Source organism: Parasteatoda tepidariorum, chromosome 2, assembly GCF_043381705.1.
Source record: "Parasteatoda tepidariorum isolate YZ-2023 chromosome 2, CAS_Ptep_4.0, whole genome shotgun sequence".
Lineage (NCBI taxonomy): Eukaryota > Metazoa > Arthropoda > Arachnida > Araneae > Theridiidae > Parasteatoda > Parasteatoda tepidariorum.
In genome coordinates this window covers 81,989,908-82,010,258 of record NC_092205.1, presented here as the reverse complement: position 1 = coordinate 82,010,258, position 20,351 = coordinate 81,989,908, and the positions used below count along the sequence as shown (strand labels likewise).

At 25.9% G+C, this 20,351-nt stretch overlaps 1 protein-coding gene across 1 annotated transcript; it reads right to left on the bottom strand.

The window, feature by feature from the left end:
* Positions 1-16,437, bottom strand: LOC107438087 (zinc metalloproteinase nas-36). Its single transcript, XM_043041368.2, has 9 exons — positions 16,238-16,437; positions 12,815-12,989; positions 11,388-11,514; positions 8,369-8,444; positions 5,984-6,178; positions 4,702-4,834; positions 2,148-2,297; positions 1,764-1,867; positions 1-147 (listed from the first exon to the last, which is right to left on the bottom strand). Exons 1-9 carry the CDS (start codon positions 16,334-16,336, stop codon positions 1-3), a joined length of 1,206 nt encoding a protein of 401 aa, XP_042897302.2. The 5' UTR covers positions 16,337-16,437.
* Positions 16,438-20,351: the final 3,914 nt, after the last annotated feature.

Genomic DNA, 20,351 nt, shown 5'->3' with positions numbered 1-20,351 from the left:
TTACATATCTCCGTCGTATCTACTCTTGAGTCTGATTTCCACTCTTTCGTGAAAGCATTTTTGATTAAAGATTGTTGAGTTAGATTCAAAGCGTGGATGAAAACTGAAATCCATAAATTCTATTCTTGCTTTTTTTCCTTCTGGTGCCTAAGAAATATTTGAAAATAATAAGAGATACACATAAAGAAATACTTTTGAAGCTATGTAGGGGGATTTGTGATCACCACATTTAATAAATTGGAAAAAAATAAAATAAATTGTATATTCTGAACATTATTATGGTAAAAACTGTAAACTTGCTTTTAAAAAAATTTAATTTTAAAATCATTCAATGTAATTTTAAAGTGAATTGCGCCATTTTAAATGACATAATCAAAAATTTGAGCGAAAGTGATCAAATTGGACCGTAAAAATTTAAAAAAAAGTATTTTTAATTTGAAAAAGTAATTCATCCGATTTTGTTCGTAGTTTAAAATGATATAAAAACTTGTATACCGTACAATTTAAAAATTATGCCTTATTAAAATAAAATCCTAATATAAACCTATAAATCCTATTAAAATAAATAATAAATAATAAAAATTTATTTTCATAATATTCTAAATTAAGCAACATATGAGTAAAAAAAATGGTATATGACGTCTCATTCCTTGAACTATATATTTGGCTCAAAAATGAGAATAACTGTTTCAAATTTGAGCATGTCATTATACTCCTTAATAAGTGCATGGGGTTTCCATAATCGACTATATTTGATTCGGAAAATGCGTCATTAATCAAAATGACACATTTATGCTCAATTTTGAGAAATCTTTTTTTTTATCTGTGTATGAGAAAATTTTGTTTCTTCTCATTTTAGAATTAAAGTTTCGCCATTTTCAAATTTTGTAATCGACCGAAATAATTAATAATCGGAAGGTCTGAAGAATATAATGGGTGAGGTAAAATAGCCCATATAAGCTGCTAATTCTTTTAGCCAGTTATCAAGCTTGAATAAAGTCACGCACTTGTCTATCTACCAAATATAGCCTTTTTTTAGTAGGTTGGAACTTTTAATTTTGTTCAGTAGGGCTCAGTACATTTTAGAATCATTCGTGCACTGGGAAAAATTCTGGATCGTCACTCAGAGTGTCGATAATTTTTCCGGAACAAAAAATCTAATGTACTAAGACTTTTACATTAATAATTACCGCAAAATTACTGAATCACTCTAATTAAATAAATATTACGGTCTGATATTTTACAGTAAAAAGGAATTTCACGGATGATGCACCCAAAGTGCCGGTGCCTTATACCATAATTTGATCCGAAATTTTATACAGTTGTGTTTACTGGTATTATTTCAAGTCTTTTTAAGAAGAAGAAGACGAAGAAAAAGAAAGGAGGCTTTTGTTTATATCAGTTATTCACAAAAATAATGATAATACGGATAAAGTGAAATCTGTTATGAAAAAATACAACTATTTGAATTGGTCGTTAGGGCAAAACAAAATTTTCCGAACAAACTAATACTTTAGAATTACGTTAGAAAAGTAAAATTCTTGGAAATATAAACTGACTGTTTGGCATGTAAATCATTAATGGAATTTAAAAGAAGCAAAAACTGAAAATAAAATACATTCAATTTATATATAATAATAAAAAATAATTTCTGTATGCTTTTAAGGCAATTTTAGAACAGTACCCGAAGGAGAATAGTGTATTTAATCAGTTTATTATCTTAAAATCGTTCATTTTTCAAGTTTCAAAGAACATAATGTTACCTGAATCCACCAACTACATGAATCAGGAGGGAGATTTCTAGTTGGATATCCAGGAGTTTGTATCACAGTTTCTTCAGTAATATTTCCACCGCATGGAGGACGTTCTACAATTTGGAAGAATTAAAAAATAAAAAAAAAGTTATAGTAACAGTAAATAATAAATGTTATTTATCAACTTTGGCTTAATTTTTATGACCAACATTGATTATAAAACCAATACAAATTAATATTTACTTCATGAAAATTTAATAAAGCTAAAAGAACTATGTATAGTTACAAAAGTAGAACTTTCTTAATTGAAAATAGTTTCAAGTAAGTTTTCTCATGTTTTCAAATTAATATATACCTTTTGTTAAAAATTCTGTTGTTTCAACAAAATCTTACCATAATATTCTAAAGGTTCATCGGCATTCTCGCAAAATTGTCCAGAGGAATTTGGTGGACAAACGCAGGTACAATTAGCTCCATCTCCTCTATAAGGAGAAAGAAAACCACCATTCTGACATGCACTCTCATTTCTGTTAGGGCAACCATCTAAAATAATTGCATTGAAAGTTAATGCCAAACAAGAATTGAGAATAAATATAAATCATGCAGCTGTTTAAGAGGACCGTAAAAATTCCTGTTAATCAATAAATAATGAGATTAATCCGTTTGAAAACAAAAATCGTAATTGTGGAATTTGGTAACTAAAACTTTGTGGATGGAACACCGATGCTTTATTTACAATTTTTTTCCCTGACGCTCTAATTACAAAAGAAATGTATATTTTTTACTAGTAAATGATAGTCTAAAAGTTAATAAAAAAATGCGTAAATTTATCGGAATTATATTTGTGTTAAAATATAAAATCCAAAATTGTAGTTTGAAAAAAAAATTTTTTCATTCATATTCAAGAGTTCATTGATAATAGAAAATTTATAATTAATTTAAATGAAAGAACTTTCAATGATGGATAACTGTTTCTCTTAGATCTAAAGAACTTCAAATAAGTGCAAATTTTCTTAAAATTGCTGTGCGGACAATTTTACCTTTAATGAAGAAAAAGACACTGTTTCATGATGTATTTCATAACCATAAATTATCAAAATATTTTTTCACTTATTTTGACCTAAGCATATGCATCAAAATGTAAAAAATTTAAAAAGTATGTTTAATAAAAATTCTGCGTCTAATGGCAGAGGAGATATGAGCTTAATAAGACGTTGTTGCACTCTAGTTTAAATAGTTTTTTGATTAGGTTTTAATTACGATTAGATTTGAATTTCAGTTAGATTTTACGGAAATTTAACTGATATTAAAAATCCACATTTTTGTTGTCTAGTGATTGTATAGTATTCTTAAAAGTTACTGTTTTAAGATTAGTTTTTTTTCTTCAAATATGTAAAATCTTTGTGCATTGTCTGCAAAATGTCCTACATTATACATAAGTTTTTTGTATTCAATTTTAAAATATGTAATTTTTATTTTTTAATATGTTGTAAAAAAGGAAAACATGATATTAATAAGATTAACTAAATAAGCCAATTAAAATAAATTTGTATTTTATAAACATTTGATTTACTGAATAAAGAAAATTTTTATTTTTTTTCAGTCTTCAACTCAGAAATATTTTTGCTTTTTTTAAAGAAGAATAAAAGAAAGTGAAGAAAAAATAATGCGTTTTTCTTTCTCCATAAATTCCTACCACAGACTTTACCTAAGAGCATTGATCATTGTATACAATACCTAGTTTAAGTTTATTATAATTCTCAAATTTTATATTAGCACTGCATACAATGTCTAAGCCAAGCATTGTATACAATGCCAGTTATGTATGTAGTTGCTTGTAGTTTGGTAGTTATGCTTTTAAGAGTGTTATTAATTTTTCAGATAGGTTCTTAAATATTTTTGAGGAATTCTTTTTCTTCCTTTATATTTCTCCACAACTATTGTAAAATCTTTCTCAATGATCGTACGAGTTCGCAGTTTTACATTAGTACGGAAATTAATTCGAAAATCTGATTCTATCATATTTATTTTTCTAAATGCTTAGAAATTAATTCGAACATTTTGCTGTATTTAAGTATTTCTCTTAATCATATTTAACTTACTAAAAATGTAACCTGATTATGATTGAAAAAACCTGTATTTAGTTTATAGTAAAATATGTATTTAACATATTTGGCTTCAGAGATTTTAATGAATGTATCCAGTTCAGCTCCTCTACTAATGGACTCAGATTAGTTCAATCATTGATTTTTAGTAACCTATTTGCTCTGTAATAAGTAGACATGAATTTATAATAATTCATGTTGTATTGTGGAATTTAAAACTAGGTAAATGCAACGCTTCATATTTGCAAATTGAAGACCCTTTATGATAATTGATAAAAATTGAGTATTTTAAGGTTTGAAAAAGCAAATGAAAAACAATTTTTTTGAAGTTTTGTAAATGTCAAATGTTAAAAAATGTGTTCTTAGGTAATTTAGTTTTTGTACAAAATGTGGTAAAACTTACCGAGTTCTTGACTTAAAGGGAGCACCAAAAACCGCGTAATTTTTACCAAAACTCTTTGTTAATGATTTTGTTAACGAATTTTGACGCATATTATAAGACAAAAAATTTGTTGTTTGATATAATGAGTTAAAATTCGATAAATGTATTAGAATTTGATAATTTCATCATGATACCTAAGAGCATGGCATGAAAATTATTTATTATTTTAAATTTACATAATAGTTTTGTATTTTAACTAAACGCGTGGTGAGAAATATAATTTTTAAAACTGGAATTAGCGGTTAACGGGTGCCATATTATAAGAAAAATTACCAAAGAAACAGTTTAAATACCGTATATTTTGGTTTCATTTACCAGAATTAAATTTTTTCTTACGAGAAATGTCTTAACGGGAATTTCTTTCCCTTGTGTATTGTGATACTTTTAAAATAATACTTACTACTGCATGAATACATTTTATTGATCAATTTGGCATCTCTGAAACTTATTTCCTCTCCAGATCCAATGAGTGTCTGAAAATGAGGATTCAAGGCCGCAATTGTGTTCTTTTGGAAATACTTTCCAGTAAAAGCCTAAAAGAAATTGTCAACAACAATGATCATCAAACTTATTTTTGCAAAAAAAATTTGAATATAATTACTGGGCGAACTTCATTGAATACAATTCTAGACTTTCCAATGTTTCCGAAATATAATACTTTGAAAAAGAGAAACTGCAAGGCGTCATTTGAGTTTTAAATGGTCAAAAAAGGCAGTTTTTTACGACAATTTAAGCCACTTATGAACCTGTGCAACTTTTCTTTTCAAAATGGCATTTTTTTACCTATTATCTATACTAGAAACTATTATACTGAAAAAATTTCCGAATCAAATTACGGTATAAAATATCGGCTCCTTGGTCCGTAGAATCCATTTTTACCGTCAAAAAAAATATGCCGTCATTTTTAAAGTAATATTTATTTAATTAGATTGAGCCAGAAATTATTTTAAAAATTTATTTTTGGTAACATTGTTTAAAACACATTATATTTTTATATTTCAATATTTTTTATCAAAGTAATTATCATTCAGTAAAAAAATTAAACACAGTTAAATTTTTTATTATTGATTTATAATTATTGATATCTATATGATTATGATACTGATATATGATTTTGATATTGATATTTATGATTATTTGCATTATTGATATAATGGGTATGTTTATAGACATTTTAGAAAGCGGAAAATAAGCAAGATCAGTATTTTATTCCACTGAACCATTATTTATAACTGTCACAAAAATAATATTTGTTAATATAAATTCTTAAATGAATTTCGAAGATTTAATATTATTTTCCACCTGTGTTTCGAAATATTTTTTCCTCTCAGTTTTGTCTAATAACAAATTATTTTTCCTTAAAATTATTTCTAGCGAAAATTTCTATTAAAACTATCCTGTCAGAAAAGCGGTTTAGAGTTGAAGCGTGACATAAGTATTTTGACCCTTAACCTTCAACCTTAATAAAGTGTTAAATTGAACTTTTTTTCCTTTTAAGTTGAACCTTAATATAATGTAATCAAGATTAATCAACATAATAATACGGTTCACCTTAACACTACAATAAAGGTTGCAGTAAATTTGGTCAATATTATGGTTCAACAGGTTCTGAAATGCCAAGTGTACACTAATAGTGATATTAATAAATCATCGTTTATTAATATTATTATTTTCTGACTTACCATCGGTCCGTAGTGCATTATTGATCTATAATCGTATTCAATGCCTCTTGGACTTTCGATTCCTCTATCGAACTGGGAATACCTTTGTACAGGCATGTTGTGCCAGTTTATGTGTATGTAGCCATCACGGTCATTTCTGGACTGCTCGTGGTAGAATCCGATGGCATGTCCAATTTCATGAATGATGATATTAGACTGAATAAAATAAATAGTATGCATTATTTAGTATGCATGAATCAAAACATATCGAAAGTTAAAAACTAATAATTTTTAAAAGAAATAATATAACAAATTAAGAAAGGTAACAGGCATATTTAAGGAAAAAAACTTACCTTGCTGTTTGGAGGAACAATTAAGTTCTTAATGCTTAGCAAACGTTATCAACGTAACATAAACAAATAAATAAATAGATAGTTGTTGATCAAAGATCGATGGAGATAGTTGTATACGTGGTAAAGCTTGATCGAGAGTAACAAGCTACGGAATAGAAACTAATTTTTAGAAAACTGCTAATTTTAATTACTTAAAATATTAATTAAAAAATAAATATATACTCAATCAATCAGATACTGGCATTTGGTAAAAAAAAACTGGAAATACAGCTGAATGTGGAGTTTTATTTTATTAAAGTTACACTGGAGTATACTGCACTTAACCTTTAACCTATATCTATAGGATATTATGAATTCAAAAAAATAAAAGTGAATATTGTTGAGTTAGGGAGGCCATAGTTGTACAAGGAAGATAAATCTTTTGAGATATAAAAATAGGATTGAGGAAACCCCTTTTTGAATTTCAAACCAAAAAGTTTGACTTGCGATTAATGATTAGATAGGCATTTCGAAACTAACCGATCAGTTGGGTCAATTTTTAATAAAATTTCTCAAAATTCAAAACTTAAATTAAATATCCCGGGACCAATTTTTGTGGAACATATCCAAGAATAATAGCATTGTTCTTGGCATTGTTCAAAAATTGATATATAAGTTTTGGATATAATAATTAGTATGCATGTAAAGTTGTTGACTTAAGCTTTTCCACATAGGCTACCTGAGGATTCATGGAGCTTAAGGTACAACAATATCGTGCCCAACTTCAAAACTGTGGTAACGTGGTCATCATTGGCTAAAAGCCTTCTTTACTTCCCAGACAGGCTGGTACCTATGGATCTGATGTCAGGTAGAATTTAAGCCGCCACTGAGGATCGAATTGCAACTATTTACAATGACTGCTCCCTGCTTTTAACAACTGATCAAAAGTGGCACGAAAATTTCCTTCTCATTTTCTAAGATTTCGAATATTTGAGTGAAGAACATGAACCTGCCTTTCTCCAACAATACTTTTAGTGGGAATATCAAAAACACTATAAACTATACACTGTGAAAAAAATTACGCATCAAATTGCAGTGTAAAGTACAGTTAGAGCCATTGAGCGATATGCTTTTAGAGATTTATTTTATTCAGTGATTTTTAAAAAGAATGACTCAAAATTTTTATTTAGTTAGAGAGATTTTTCATTATTTTTTTAGTGATTTAAGTGATTTTTTTAATTTAAGAGTCATTTAGTGATTTTTTTAAAAGTATCTGCACCCTGTGTGCCGGTACTTTTTACCATGATTTGATCTGGAAATTTTTAGAGCGATCAAATTGCAGTATAAAGTACCGATACTTTGGGTGCATCATCCATAAAATTCATTTCACCGCAAAACCTATTCCTATCATAAGATATTATACCGTATTTTTTGCATTAATATCTATTTAATTATAATCATTCAGTGATTTTTTAATAACTTTTAAAGTCATTTTATTATTATTTATTTTTTTTTTAGTTCATTTAGAGTCATATTGATTTCTTAGAGTGATTCAGTATTTTTTTTAGAATCATTGAGCGATATGTTTTAGTGATTTAATTTATTAAGTGATTTCTTAAAAAAATTATTCTTAAATTTTTATTTAGTTCGAGAGATTTTTCATTTCTTTTTAGTGATTTCCGTGATTTTTTTTTATTTAAGAGTCATTTAGTGATTTTTTAAAAGTATCTGCACCCTGTGTGCTGGTATTTTTTACCGTGATTTGATTAGGAAACTTTTACAGTGTAGAGTAAGCAACTATTGAATGCTTCATAAGAACAACATAAATCAACATTTACATTAAAGCAATAATCAAAACATTTCTAATAATGAACTTAGATTAAATTCTTTTAAAGGACATTTTCAAATTTTCAAATATTAGACAGCATATATTCTATCATTTGAGACTAAAACTCATATCTGTTATGAAAATGTCACTTCAACTTAAGATAAAAGTAATGAAAATAATAATTTTTGAAACTTAAGTAACCTTTGATCAGATATAAAGTGCGCTAAAATGAAAATTTCGACTTACTCGATTACAGCGTTCACCTATGGATACATCTTGTCCAGTAAAAAATCCGTTGACCCTGCCAATCATAGACCAACAACTACAAAAAAATTTTTTTTTGATAATTTCATATTGATTCAGTATTTTATTGTACTTCAGATTATTAATTTTTTAGTAAATTCATTTCATTAGTTTAGTCATTGATTCATTTTATTATCAATTATTCAATGACTCATTAAGATCATTGATTTCAATTTTAACACACTGAGTAAAAAATTCTGGCAAAAAAACAGTAATACGTATTTCCATGCTCTGTAAAAAATTCCGAATCAAATTTTGGCACAAGTACGGGTATCCGGGGGGCATCATATGAAAAATTACATTTTTCTGTAAAATCCATTTTTTTTTCATAAAATTTTATAGCGTCTATTTTACAGTAATGATCTACAGAGTTTCAGAAATTTTACAATAAATATTACTGTAAAAAGTACAGTAGTTCAGATTTTTTGTTGCGTAAAACTTTATTGTAAAATTAGATTTTACGGTGAAAAGTACCTGCTTCTAGATACCGGTTTTAACAGTAATTTGAATCGTAATTTTTCACAGTGTGGTAAAGATTTTTCTGACAGATAAATTCTGGTAATTAACATCTGAAATTTACGAAACTTAAGTAATTTATTTGGTAATTTTTCTATTCGTTATGTTAAGGGTTTTATTGAAAATTTCGATTTCCAAAATTATAGTTCGTATTGGCACAGATTAAGTAAAAATACAAAAATAAAAATTAGATTTAAGAGCAAAAATGATTTTCACGCCAGGCTCTGGAAAATCCTGATAGAATTAGCAAAATGTTCTACATAACTACCATTCATTTTACCATTTATTTGGTGATTTTAATATTTTGGCCTTTTACCAAGTAGAATGATAATAGACCTTATGATCTGTTTTCCTTTCTATGGTTTATTTGAAAAGACAGTGTATTTAAATGTTCGATAGGACTTAGCTGACGGTTAATTATTTGTTCTTCTAATATATTTCCAAATTTTAACTCAGGGAAGAGAAGTCTGAATGATACTTAAAAGTATTTTAAAATCTACTGCACCGGGATGGGTTGAATGATGGTGCCGGCTGGGATATTGACGACTGTTCTTCGTTACAGTTACCATTTCACTGCACTTTACACAGTGACTGTAGTGTGTTAGTTTGCTATTTGAGCTTCTTGCGCAGTTTAGCTTCATTCATTAAACAGCCATCGATTGCTTTATGAAGTTATTTTGTCAATCAATATATTTAAAGCTTCTGCTGATAAATATAGCGATTTTTTTGCAATCAAATCAGATTTATGCACGAAGAAAAAAAATTTTGAATAATTATTGTAGTGTAGGTTAATAACATTTCTGGTCAAAAAAATTATTCTGGTAATTAAAACATAAATAATTGATATTCAAACCATTCATTTAGGAATTTTACTGTTCATTCTGGCAACTGTTTACCGGAATTTCTGTTTTTTTTTATGTTATAGTTCTTATTACCATGCATTCAGCAAAGAACTACAAGAATGCAAGATAAATTTAACTTAAATCATTTTTATACATGCTCTAAGGTATCATGATTAGATTATAAAATTTTACCACATTTACCAAATTTTATCACTCATTATAAAACCCTATTTAATTATTAATTTTGCCATAATCAATACGAAAGCATTTCGAAGAAAATCACCGAACTTTTGGCGTTCCCATAGAGAACAAACACAAATTTTACCATGTTTCGGAAGATTTGACCATACTTTTTTTCTCAGTGTGAATCGATTCAAATTTGAATAAAGGAAAAGAACGTAAATAAAGCACAAGTAAATGTAAAAAGATGGATATTACTATAGTTTTGGTTCAGTAAACAAGAACCTTCCTCATTAAACACAAAAAAATATTTTATACAAAAAAAAAAAAAAAAACCATAAATTGTATGTGTTTAGATTCTTAAGAATGTTCTTGTTTATAGAACCGTAACTATAGTAATGCCCGTTTCTGTACCTTCATTTGTGTTTTATTCACGTTGTTTTGCTTATTGATATATAGCACAAAGTATACCTTATACTCATTTGCATATTCAAATATGAATTGTAAATTATTCATAAATTACTTATATTTATGGATATCCCGTTATTAACGAGACGTTAAGTGAGATTATAGTTAAGTAAAATCGAGGTCTTATCAATTTAATAAAGTTTTGTTGGAATTATTAGCTAATATACTACAAAAATCTACTCATAACTAGTAATTATGGCCCACAGGAAACTAAAAAAAATAATTACATTGTTTAGACGTACTTAAAGAGGATAAAAAAAAATGGAAAAAAGAAAAGAAAAGAATAAAAAAGAAACGGAAGTGGAAACGGATTGGGCTTGTTCCGGAAAAATTTAAAGTAAACAAGTTTTTGATTGAAACCCTCAAGTCAAAAGAAAAAGAGGAATATCTGAAAATACTTCACGCAAGAATATGAAAAAATAACATTACGTCGAGGTCTTATTAATGTAATAAAATTTTAGTGGAATAATTAGCTAATACACTTCCAATATTTAATTAAAATAACTATTTATCATTGCTCACAGAAAACTAAAGAATCACTTATAATAATTAGATACACTTAAAAAGAATGAAAAAGGGAAAAAAAATAAACTAAGAAAAGAATGAAAGGAAAATGAAAAAGAAAAAAAAATGAAAATGGATTAGTCATCTTCTAATTAAACCTGAGAAATTTAAAGTAAAGCAAGCTTTTTAAGTAAAACAAACAAGAAACCTCAAGGCAATAGAAAGAGAGGAAGACCCAAAAATATTTGGCTCCGGACAATTACACGTGAATTGAAAATAATAGGAAAAACATGGGGTGAGGCAAAATGTCTGGCCACAAATAGAGTGAGATGAAGAGTTATGATAGAAGCCATTTGCTTCAATTCGGAAAGAAGAGGATTATTTATGTATGTTAAAAAGATATGAAATTCAGATAAAAAGATTTAAATGAAAGAAAAGTTGTAAATAATTACCCTTCTTTGTCTGCTCTGAACCGTAAAAAGCTGAAATCCGTTGGCTTTTCTGTAAATTTCAAGCATGAATGTTTTTCCCATTCTTTCATTGCATCTACAATCATGGATTTTAAATTATCGTCCACTGCTACACATTAGAGAAAAAAAAATTTGATTATTTTAATTTAATATTTTTGAACACTGCAAATTCAAAATAAAAAGTATTTTTCAGTTAATTAGATTTTATTAAAACAATACTTTTTTATTGACACTGTCAGATATTTCTTGGAAAAAATGGTTAAATAACAATTTATTTAATTGTCATTTTACCATATTCAACTATAACAGTCAAATTACCATAAAAACGATGTTATTCTAACTATTAAATGTGAGAAAAATCGTTTATCGGCGGTTTTCACGCAATACGGTTAAACAACTAAAATTTTATCTTCGCCAATCAGGCCCACAATATGAAGTCCCTTTTCTCGTTGCGGCTGAATACGTACTGTTGCTAAAAGTAAGTACCCAGTTACAATATCCTCATGATTGATTGTGCGGGAGTTCGTATCCCGAAGATTACACCACTTCCTTCAGTAAAGTTTCCAGCGTTTTGCTCTCTCCAATTGGCGATTCTGGACTATTAGAAAAGTAAACTCTATCCTCTCATAGATGGTAGCACCATAGAGTTGCTCAACACAAAAAAGTATTTCTTAATTCTCATAATAGATAGCTCCATCAGAAAAAATAATTGAGCCACATTCCATGATTCATTTGGTAAAACACAACCCAAGCATAACTTAACTCTAATATTCATTACCTAACAAAAAGCATCGCATAACCTAACTCCTATGTCTAGTTAAATTTCATTCTAACTGTTTTTTAATCATACCAGTTGTTAAGGGTTTCAAAACCATAAAGGTAGGAAATGTTCATAACCCTAAACTTAACAGTAAGTTGAATAGACGGACTGCTGTCTATTATTTTACCTTCATTTTAGAATGAAAATTCTAACAGTGTAGGAAATTAATTATAACGGATAATTAATACTTCGATTTTTTAGACTCAAAAGTTTTAATTTTGTTTTCTAGTTTAACTTCATTTGATCTCGTATCCATTTGCTTTTATTTCCTCATAACTATGAAATGTATCCGAGTTTGCAAATTTCTTTCATTGCAAACTCATACACATTTAAAATAATAAATTGCACATTGGTAAGATGGAATTAATAAGATTTACATATTAGTTATTTTATTAACAGGATTTTTTTTTAAATGAAAACCATGATGAATTTAATGCATTGTTTTATATTGAATTTGGATTGAAATGGTATTTTTAAATGAACTTTAAACTCTATTAATTTTAACATTTTTAAAATGTTATTACAGTGGTTAAAATATTTTCTCCAAAATATATTAATAATGATAGTATAACATACAAATAATTCTTACAACTATGAAAGTTATAGGAGATTTTGCCATTTGTCCATAAAGTAAAAACGTTGACGATGCCTTTCATTTCTTGCGCATCTCTCAAAGATGTTCGTCCCCATGGCAATGCAATATCCCCCTGCACTATTTTTCTTCCATCGAATGTCTTTGTAGGGTTGAACTCCGTCAATAAATTCTAAATTAAAAAAGAACATATTAATAACAATGGGTATTTTTTTAAAATTTGTGTGAAAAAGAAAGCTAATACTAATTATATAAAGTGAATGGAAATTATCTGTCCAAGTTATAGGAGATTGCACTTACAAGGGAAACTAGGGAAGTGTGACTCGCAAATTTTGAAATAAATTAGTGGGATGTATGCCTTATGAGGAATAATTTTAGGGGGAAGCATTCGTTTCGGCCTATAGAAAGTCCTGTGAGAGATAAAAAATAATTCAATGTATAGAAAAATCGGTATTTTATTACTTCAATGCAGACTATTAGTTATTTTAATTGTCTCATACTCCAATTAATTTTGTAGTACTTTCACGTACTATATAATGCATTTTTATTGTCAAAATTGATTTCGAAAATTTTATATATCTGTAGTTTTTCAGAAAAACCTGTTATGTTAATTTTACAAAAAAAGTTTACATCAAATTTTTAAAATTTTTTTTTCCAAAAAACTTTTCAAATTAATTGGAGTATATAATTGCAAATCAATTAATTAATTAATAATTAATTTTCTGGTTAATTTATTAATTATCAAATTAATTAGTTATCCAATTAATTACAAATTAATTGGATTATGAGACAATTACAATAACTAATAGTCTGCATTGAAGTAATAAAATACCGATTTTTCTATATATTGAATTATTTTTTATCTCTCACAGGACCTTCGATGGGCCGAAACGAATGTTGCCCCCTAAAATTATTCCTCATAAGGCTTAAATCCCACTAATTTATTTCAAAATTAGTGAGTCACACTTCCCTAGTTCCCCTTGTAAGTTATAGAAATAAGGTGCCTAATTTTTTTTCTTCATATATTCGAGCAAAGCTTACAATTTGAATTCACACTGTGAAATATATACTATACGAATCAAATTACATATAAAGCACGGGAACTTTGAGTGCAGGACCCGTAAAATCTATGTTACCTTAGAATATTATTAAACCGTAATTTTTACAGTAGTATTTATTTAATTAGAGTAATTCAGTTATTACAAGGTAATTATTGCTGCAAAATTTATGGTGTATCAGATTTTTTGTACCGTGAAATGTTCCGGTGATAATGAATTTATGGTAGAGGTACTTTTACCGTAAGTACTTTACAGAAATTCAATTCAAAATTTTTTTACTGTGCATTATGTAGGAAAACAACTAAAGCAAGTAAGAATATCATAATAAACTTGTAAAAATCACTAAACAAGGCATGTAGTCTATTAAATGGTTAAATAAAAGCTTAAACGTTAGAAAATAAGTGGGCATTACATGATAAAACTTCGTATAAATTAAATTTTATGGATTGCTGTTACTTTTAAAAACCATGCAATTCATTTTATTTCTTTCAAGAATTATAGCGTGGCCAGATTCATTCATTTTATGCAACAGTCATACGTATTAAAATACTTTAAATTATTTTTTCATTTTTATATATTTATTTTTTTTATGAAATTATAAACAGAAAATGTAAATCGCAGTTCAAGTTATTTTTATAGTAGATATTAAATAAAGAAGTTTTTTTTTAACATCATTTTTCAGTTTTCTTTTCTTATAATTATTGTTTGTTGCATGATTATGCGCAGTGTAATAGTGATTTCACATTAATTCGCAGAACGCATTCGAATTTATTAAAAATATATTTATATACTTATGTATACATTAAAATTTATTAAAAATATATTTATGTAAAAATTATTGGAATTAATTAAAAATGTATTGAAGTAGTATTTAATTGAATGTATTAAAAAATATGTTTATGTATAATTCGCTAAAATTTATTAAAAATATATATTTATAATAAGATTTCATTAAATTCAATAAATTTATTAAATTTATTAAATTCATTAAATTTAGTTATATATCTAGAATTTTTGGTTATTCTGTAATGACAACCCTTAATATATGTTTACAGATTCCTTGTAAAAAATTAAATCAAAAAATACACACAACGCCGGTTGTAAAACAATATTTAAAAGAAGAAAAAACAAAATCTCCATCGAAATCAGTTGAATAATCAGTGAGGGATTTGAAATGAAAAACATCAAAACCTGTTATGTTGTCGGGGGAAACAGAAAGAACCTAAGGTGAGATTATTAGCAACACTTTCAAATTTTATCAGGCAATCAAACTGGTTTAGGAGTTTTTTTTCTTGCCTTTCACCAATACTGATTAGTTACCTTTTGAGTATACCTTTCCCTTTTCCTCCCCTGCATGATTTTGACTTCAGTTTTAAAGTTATTCTAAGAATGTATAATGTGGGATGCCATTATAGAACAGCCTGTATGAAACGGAATTTAAAAATGTCAATTTAAAGCTAAAACTAACGAAATGTTATTTGAAAGAGAAAGACATAGCTTATTGGTCATTATTTTTTTTTCAAGGAATGTGGTTCAAGTGTGCAGATAATTTAAAGAAACTAATACTTTTCTGTTTAAAAGAATAAAAATTAATTGGAATAATTAAAAACAAAGTAACATTAATTATAAAAACGTTCATTGCTATCTTGATTAAATTTTAAAATTCCACAAGAATGAAAAAACTTTTATTTAGGTGTGGTTTTTAATAAGCTTTGTTTTTTATAAGTAAAATGATCCGTTCTTAACATAATAGACGAAATTGAAGTTTAATATCCCAATATTTCATTAAAAAATATCAATATTTTACAATATAACGCTATATTTCTCTAATTTAACTAATTTACATTTTTTTTTCGTAACCCAACTTAAATTTGTAGGAATTCATGGTACTTGATATATTTGAAAATTATCGTTATCACTAATACACGTGATATCAATAATACTCGTGATGATATCTTATTCAATATCTATCATTGTCAATAATTATCTGTTGCAGCCCAGCTGTCAATAATGGTCTCTTACAGCATAGTTGTCGTTAAAGAAGGCCTTTGATATCATACATAGAAGAAAACAATTCTGGTAAAATTATCGTGCAAATTAATGAAGACATTTTTGTTTAAAAAGAATAAAAATAAAAATAATTTAAGGAAAAAACGTATTTTTTGTCAAAAAAAAAAAGAAAAAAAAAACGAAAGAAAAATACGACATTTAGTTTAAGAAGAGATATTCACTATACACTACGGAAATTAGTTTCAATCATCTTTATTGCGATGTTAAGAAAATATCGATATATCCTGATCGATGTTCCCTATATCAATATACCTAGCTGTAATAACGATTGAAAAAAAAATATTTAACTTACCAAGCCGTCGAAGCTCATCAATTCTTTTGCAATATCGTCACACAAAACAAAGTTGCTTAAGACAGTAGAAAAAATACAACACATAAAAATGAAAGTCATGTCTGTTAGGACAAATATCTTTAGTAAAAAAGAAGAGTATGCCAAAATTGTAAAACGTTTTTTGCTATTGACTTACTAATGTTGTTTGAGATGTTGTTAGTAATTCTCTTACTTATAAAAAACCGCCCCCATGATTTTGAACCCTCAGACATTGACCTTGTGTAGATATAAATAATTGTTTGAACGAGGAGGTAATAACTGCTGGCTCATATATTTTCTTTATCTCATTTGTATCATATTAACAATGCATTAATGGTTTGCTATTATTTATTATAGAACATAAAAACTGACACCTCTCAACTAATTTACAATCACTTATCAATTACTTATTAAATACTTCTTCAAAAAATTAAAAAAAATTATTTCCATTCTAAAAATTAATAAAATTTGGCACATAATTTTTTTTAGCAACCTATTGATATTTTAGTATAATTAAACGTTTTAAAATATGAATTTGCGTTCCAGTAAATACTTCGCTATTTTGAAAGTAAAACAATATCTAAGACAATTTTATTTCTGGAAAAAAGAAACCATTGTAATTTAAATAGAATTAAATTCTTATAAATGCAAATTTTTGTTTCAGTAAATACTTTTGCAATTTTAATTTTAAAACAATATCTCCGCGTAAATCAATTTCATTACGATAAAAAAGATGCTAATAATAATAGGATAAAATTCTATTAATAATTTAGATTGGATAAAATTCTTAAAAATTCGAATTTTCGTTTCAGTTAATACTTTTGCTATTTCAATAGTAAAACAATGTCTCAATCTAAAACAAATTTACTACTGCAAAATAGATACTATAATTATTTAAATCAAATTGAATTTTTATAAATACGAATTTTTATTCCATACTTTTGCCATTTTAATAGTAAAGCAATGTCTCAATGCATAATTTTACTACTGTAAAAAAGATAATATTATGATTTAAGTAGAATTAATTTTTATAAGGACGAATTTTCGTTTCAGTTACTTTTGCTATTTTAAGAGTAATTCAATGTCCCAATGTAAACAATCTTATTACTATAAAAAAGGTACTGTTATGGTTTAAATAGAATTAAATTCTTATAAATACGAATTTTCATTTAATACCTTTGCCATTTTAATAGCAAAGTCTCAATGCAAAATAATTCTTCGATTGTAAAATAGATACTATTATGATTTTAATAGAAATATATTGTTATAAATACGAATCTCCGTTTCAGTAAATACTTTTGCTACTTTAAGAGTAAAACAATGTCCCAATTTAAACAATTTTATTACTATAAAAAAGTTACGATCATAACTTAAATAGAATAAAATTCTTATAAATATAAACTTTCGTTTAATACTTTAGCTATTTTAATAGTAAAACAATATCTCAATGTAAAATAATTTTACGTCTGTAAAAAAATACTATTGTAATTTAAATAGAATAAAAATTTTATTCATAAGAATTTTTGTTTCAGTAAATACTTTAGCTATTTTAGGAGTAAAACAATGTCCCAGAGTAAGCAATTTTACTACAGGAAAATAAATACTGTTATGGTTTAAATAGAATTTAATTCTTGTAAATACGAATTTTCATATAAAACTTTCGCTATTTTAATAGTAAAACAATGTCTCAATGTAAAATAATTTTCTACTTTAAAAAAGATTCTGATTTAAATGGAATTAAATTTTTATTAATACGAATTTTCGTTTCAGTAAATACTTTTGTTATTTTAAGATTAAACATTGTCCCAATGTAAAATATTTTACTACTGTAAAAAAGGTACTATTATGATTTAAATAGAATTAAATTCTTGTAAATACGAGTTTTCGTTTAATACTTTTACTATTTTAATAGTAAAATAATGTCTCAATGTCAAATAATTTTCTACTGTAAAAAAGATACTATTCTGATTTAAAAAGAATGAAATTTTTTTAATTACGAATTTTCGTTTCAGTAAAAACGTTTGCTTTTTAAGAGCAAAAAAAATATTAAAAACAATGACAATATTGTAAAACAATATAATATTCACAAAAAATAATCATTTATAATTAATTTGATTATTTCTGATTTTTTTTTTCATTACATAATACTACAATTTAAAAAAAATCAAATTCTCTGAAATACGAAACTCAGTTACTCTAATCACTTTTTATGTTTTACAAGTAAAGCAGAATCGTTCCAGTCATATTTTATTATTAAATTACTATTTTACTAGATTCTTAATCCACACTTTATGAATTCTATACAAAAATGTTTGAAATTAATACTAATAATTCTGATAAAGTGAATGACTAAAAAGGGTATTTATTCTTTTTGCCGTCATTCATGGCTACATTAACCTCAAATTAATGAAAAACCCTCATGCACAACAAACTGCTGATAACACCAAAAATCCATTAAGAAAGCTTAATAAGATAATTGATACCCTTTATTTACTTGATGTTGAAGGTTGTTTTTCAGAATATAGCTTCAGTGTTTTGTACAAAGAAACCTTTAACATTTTTAGAGCAAAAAAATAAATAAATAAATAAAATTAAAAAAAAAATAAAGAAATCGTTCAGAATGTTTGACTCCTTCTACTTGTATTTACAATTGATAGAGATTTTTTTTTCTATGTTGGTTACGTGTTATTTAATTATTTTTTTTTATATTTGAATTAATATTGAATTATTACTATTAAATTATATTTTAATAATTATGAAATTATTTTTTTATGTTTAAATACATATATAATACACAACGAAGTGTTGATAACACCAAAAAACAATTAAAAATGCTTAATAAGATAATTGATACCCTTTATTTACTTGATATTGAAGGATGTTTCTCAGAATTTAGCTTCAGTGTTTTGTACAAAGAAACCTTTAACATTTAAGCATTTTTAAAGCAAAAAATAAAAAAATAAAAATAAAAATATTGTTTAGAACGTTTGAATCATTCTACTTGTACATACAATTGACAGAGATTTTATTTTTATAAAATGTTGGTTACGCGTAATTTATTTATTTCTTTTATATTTAAATTAATATTTAAATATTTTATTTACAATTCATCTAATATTATAAAATAAATATCAATATTACAAACTCATAAAATATAGATAAAGTTTATAGAATAGTATAATTTTAGCATTTAATGTGATTACTAAGGAATTTGAAGGATATTCATGAAATTAAAAGAGGCTTTTTTTTTCAAAAAAATAATGTTGTTTTAAAGAGAATTTAGGTTTTTATTTTAATTTTTCAGTAATAATTATAAGCATGTAAATTATTTTAACACGCTACTTCCTTTTTTGAAAAAGTTATATTTATTTCTAGGCTGGTCTACATGTTTTATATAATTTTAAAATAGTTGAAAAAATTATAGTTTAAGGTATTGAATTGAAAATTAAAATACCGTATTAGTGCTAAAACTAAAAGAGATGCTATTGTAATTCAATAAAAGAAGAGATATTCTTTAAAAGAAATTTACAAAACACATAATGTTTAAGAGTATGTATGTCATTTTTAATTTTTTTTAAAAATTTATATTGATTTCCGAGAAGCTCAATACATTTTGAACAATTTTTAAAGTAAATATGCTTCATGTATAAATAATGGATTTAAAATACAATATTAGAATTGAAATTAAACGAGACACAACTGATATTGATTCAAAAGAAAGATGTTCTTTTAATGAGTATTTATCAAAAATATGATGATTAAAGCATGTATATTATTTTTGCAAAATATTCTTCGCGTTTTTCTTAACAAAATTTATAACCATTAATAAAATAAATTGTAATTTTAAATAATGGAATGAAGTTTTGTTTACTATATCAGTACAAAAATTAAAAGTAGGACCTATTTGATTTTTTTGAAANTTCGTATTAAAAAAAAAAAAAAGGTAATTTTTTTTTTCATTTAAGATGATTTATTGTACGCATAATGAATAAAACATGCATAGTTATTTAAGATTATTCTACATACTTTAAAATATTAATAATTTTAAAATATTAATAATACAAATTTTAAAATATTAATAATATAAATTGTAATC

Coding starts and splice junctions, on each gene's coding strand:
- LOC107438087 (XM_043041368.2), bottom strand. CDS start 16,336: ATGACTTTCATTTTTATGTGTTGTATTTTTTCTACTGTCTTAAGCAAC. Junction 6,179..8,368: donor TAGGTGAACGCTGTAATCGA/GTAAGTCGAAAT, acceptor TATTTTATTCAG/TCTAATATCATCATTCATGA. Junction 2,298..4,701: donor TAAAATGTATTCATGCAGTA/GTAAGTATTATT, acceptor CAATTATTTTAG/ATGGTTGCCCTAACAGAAAT.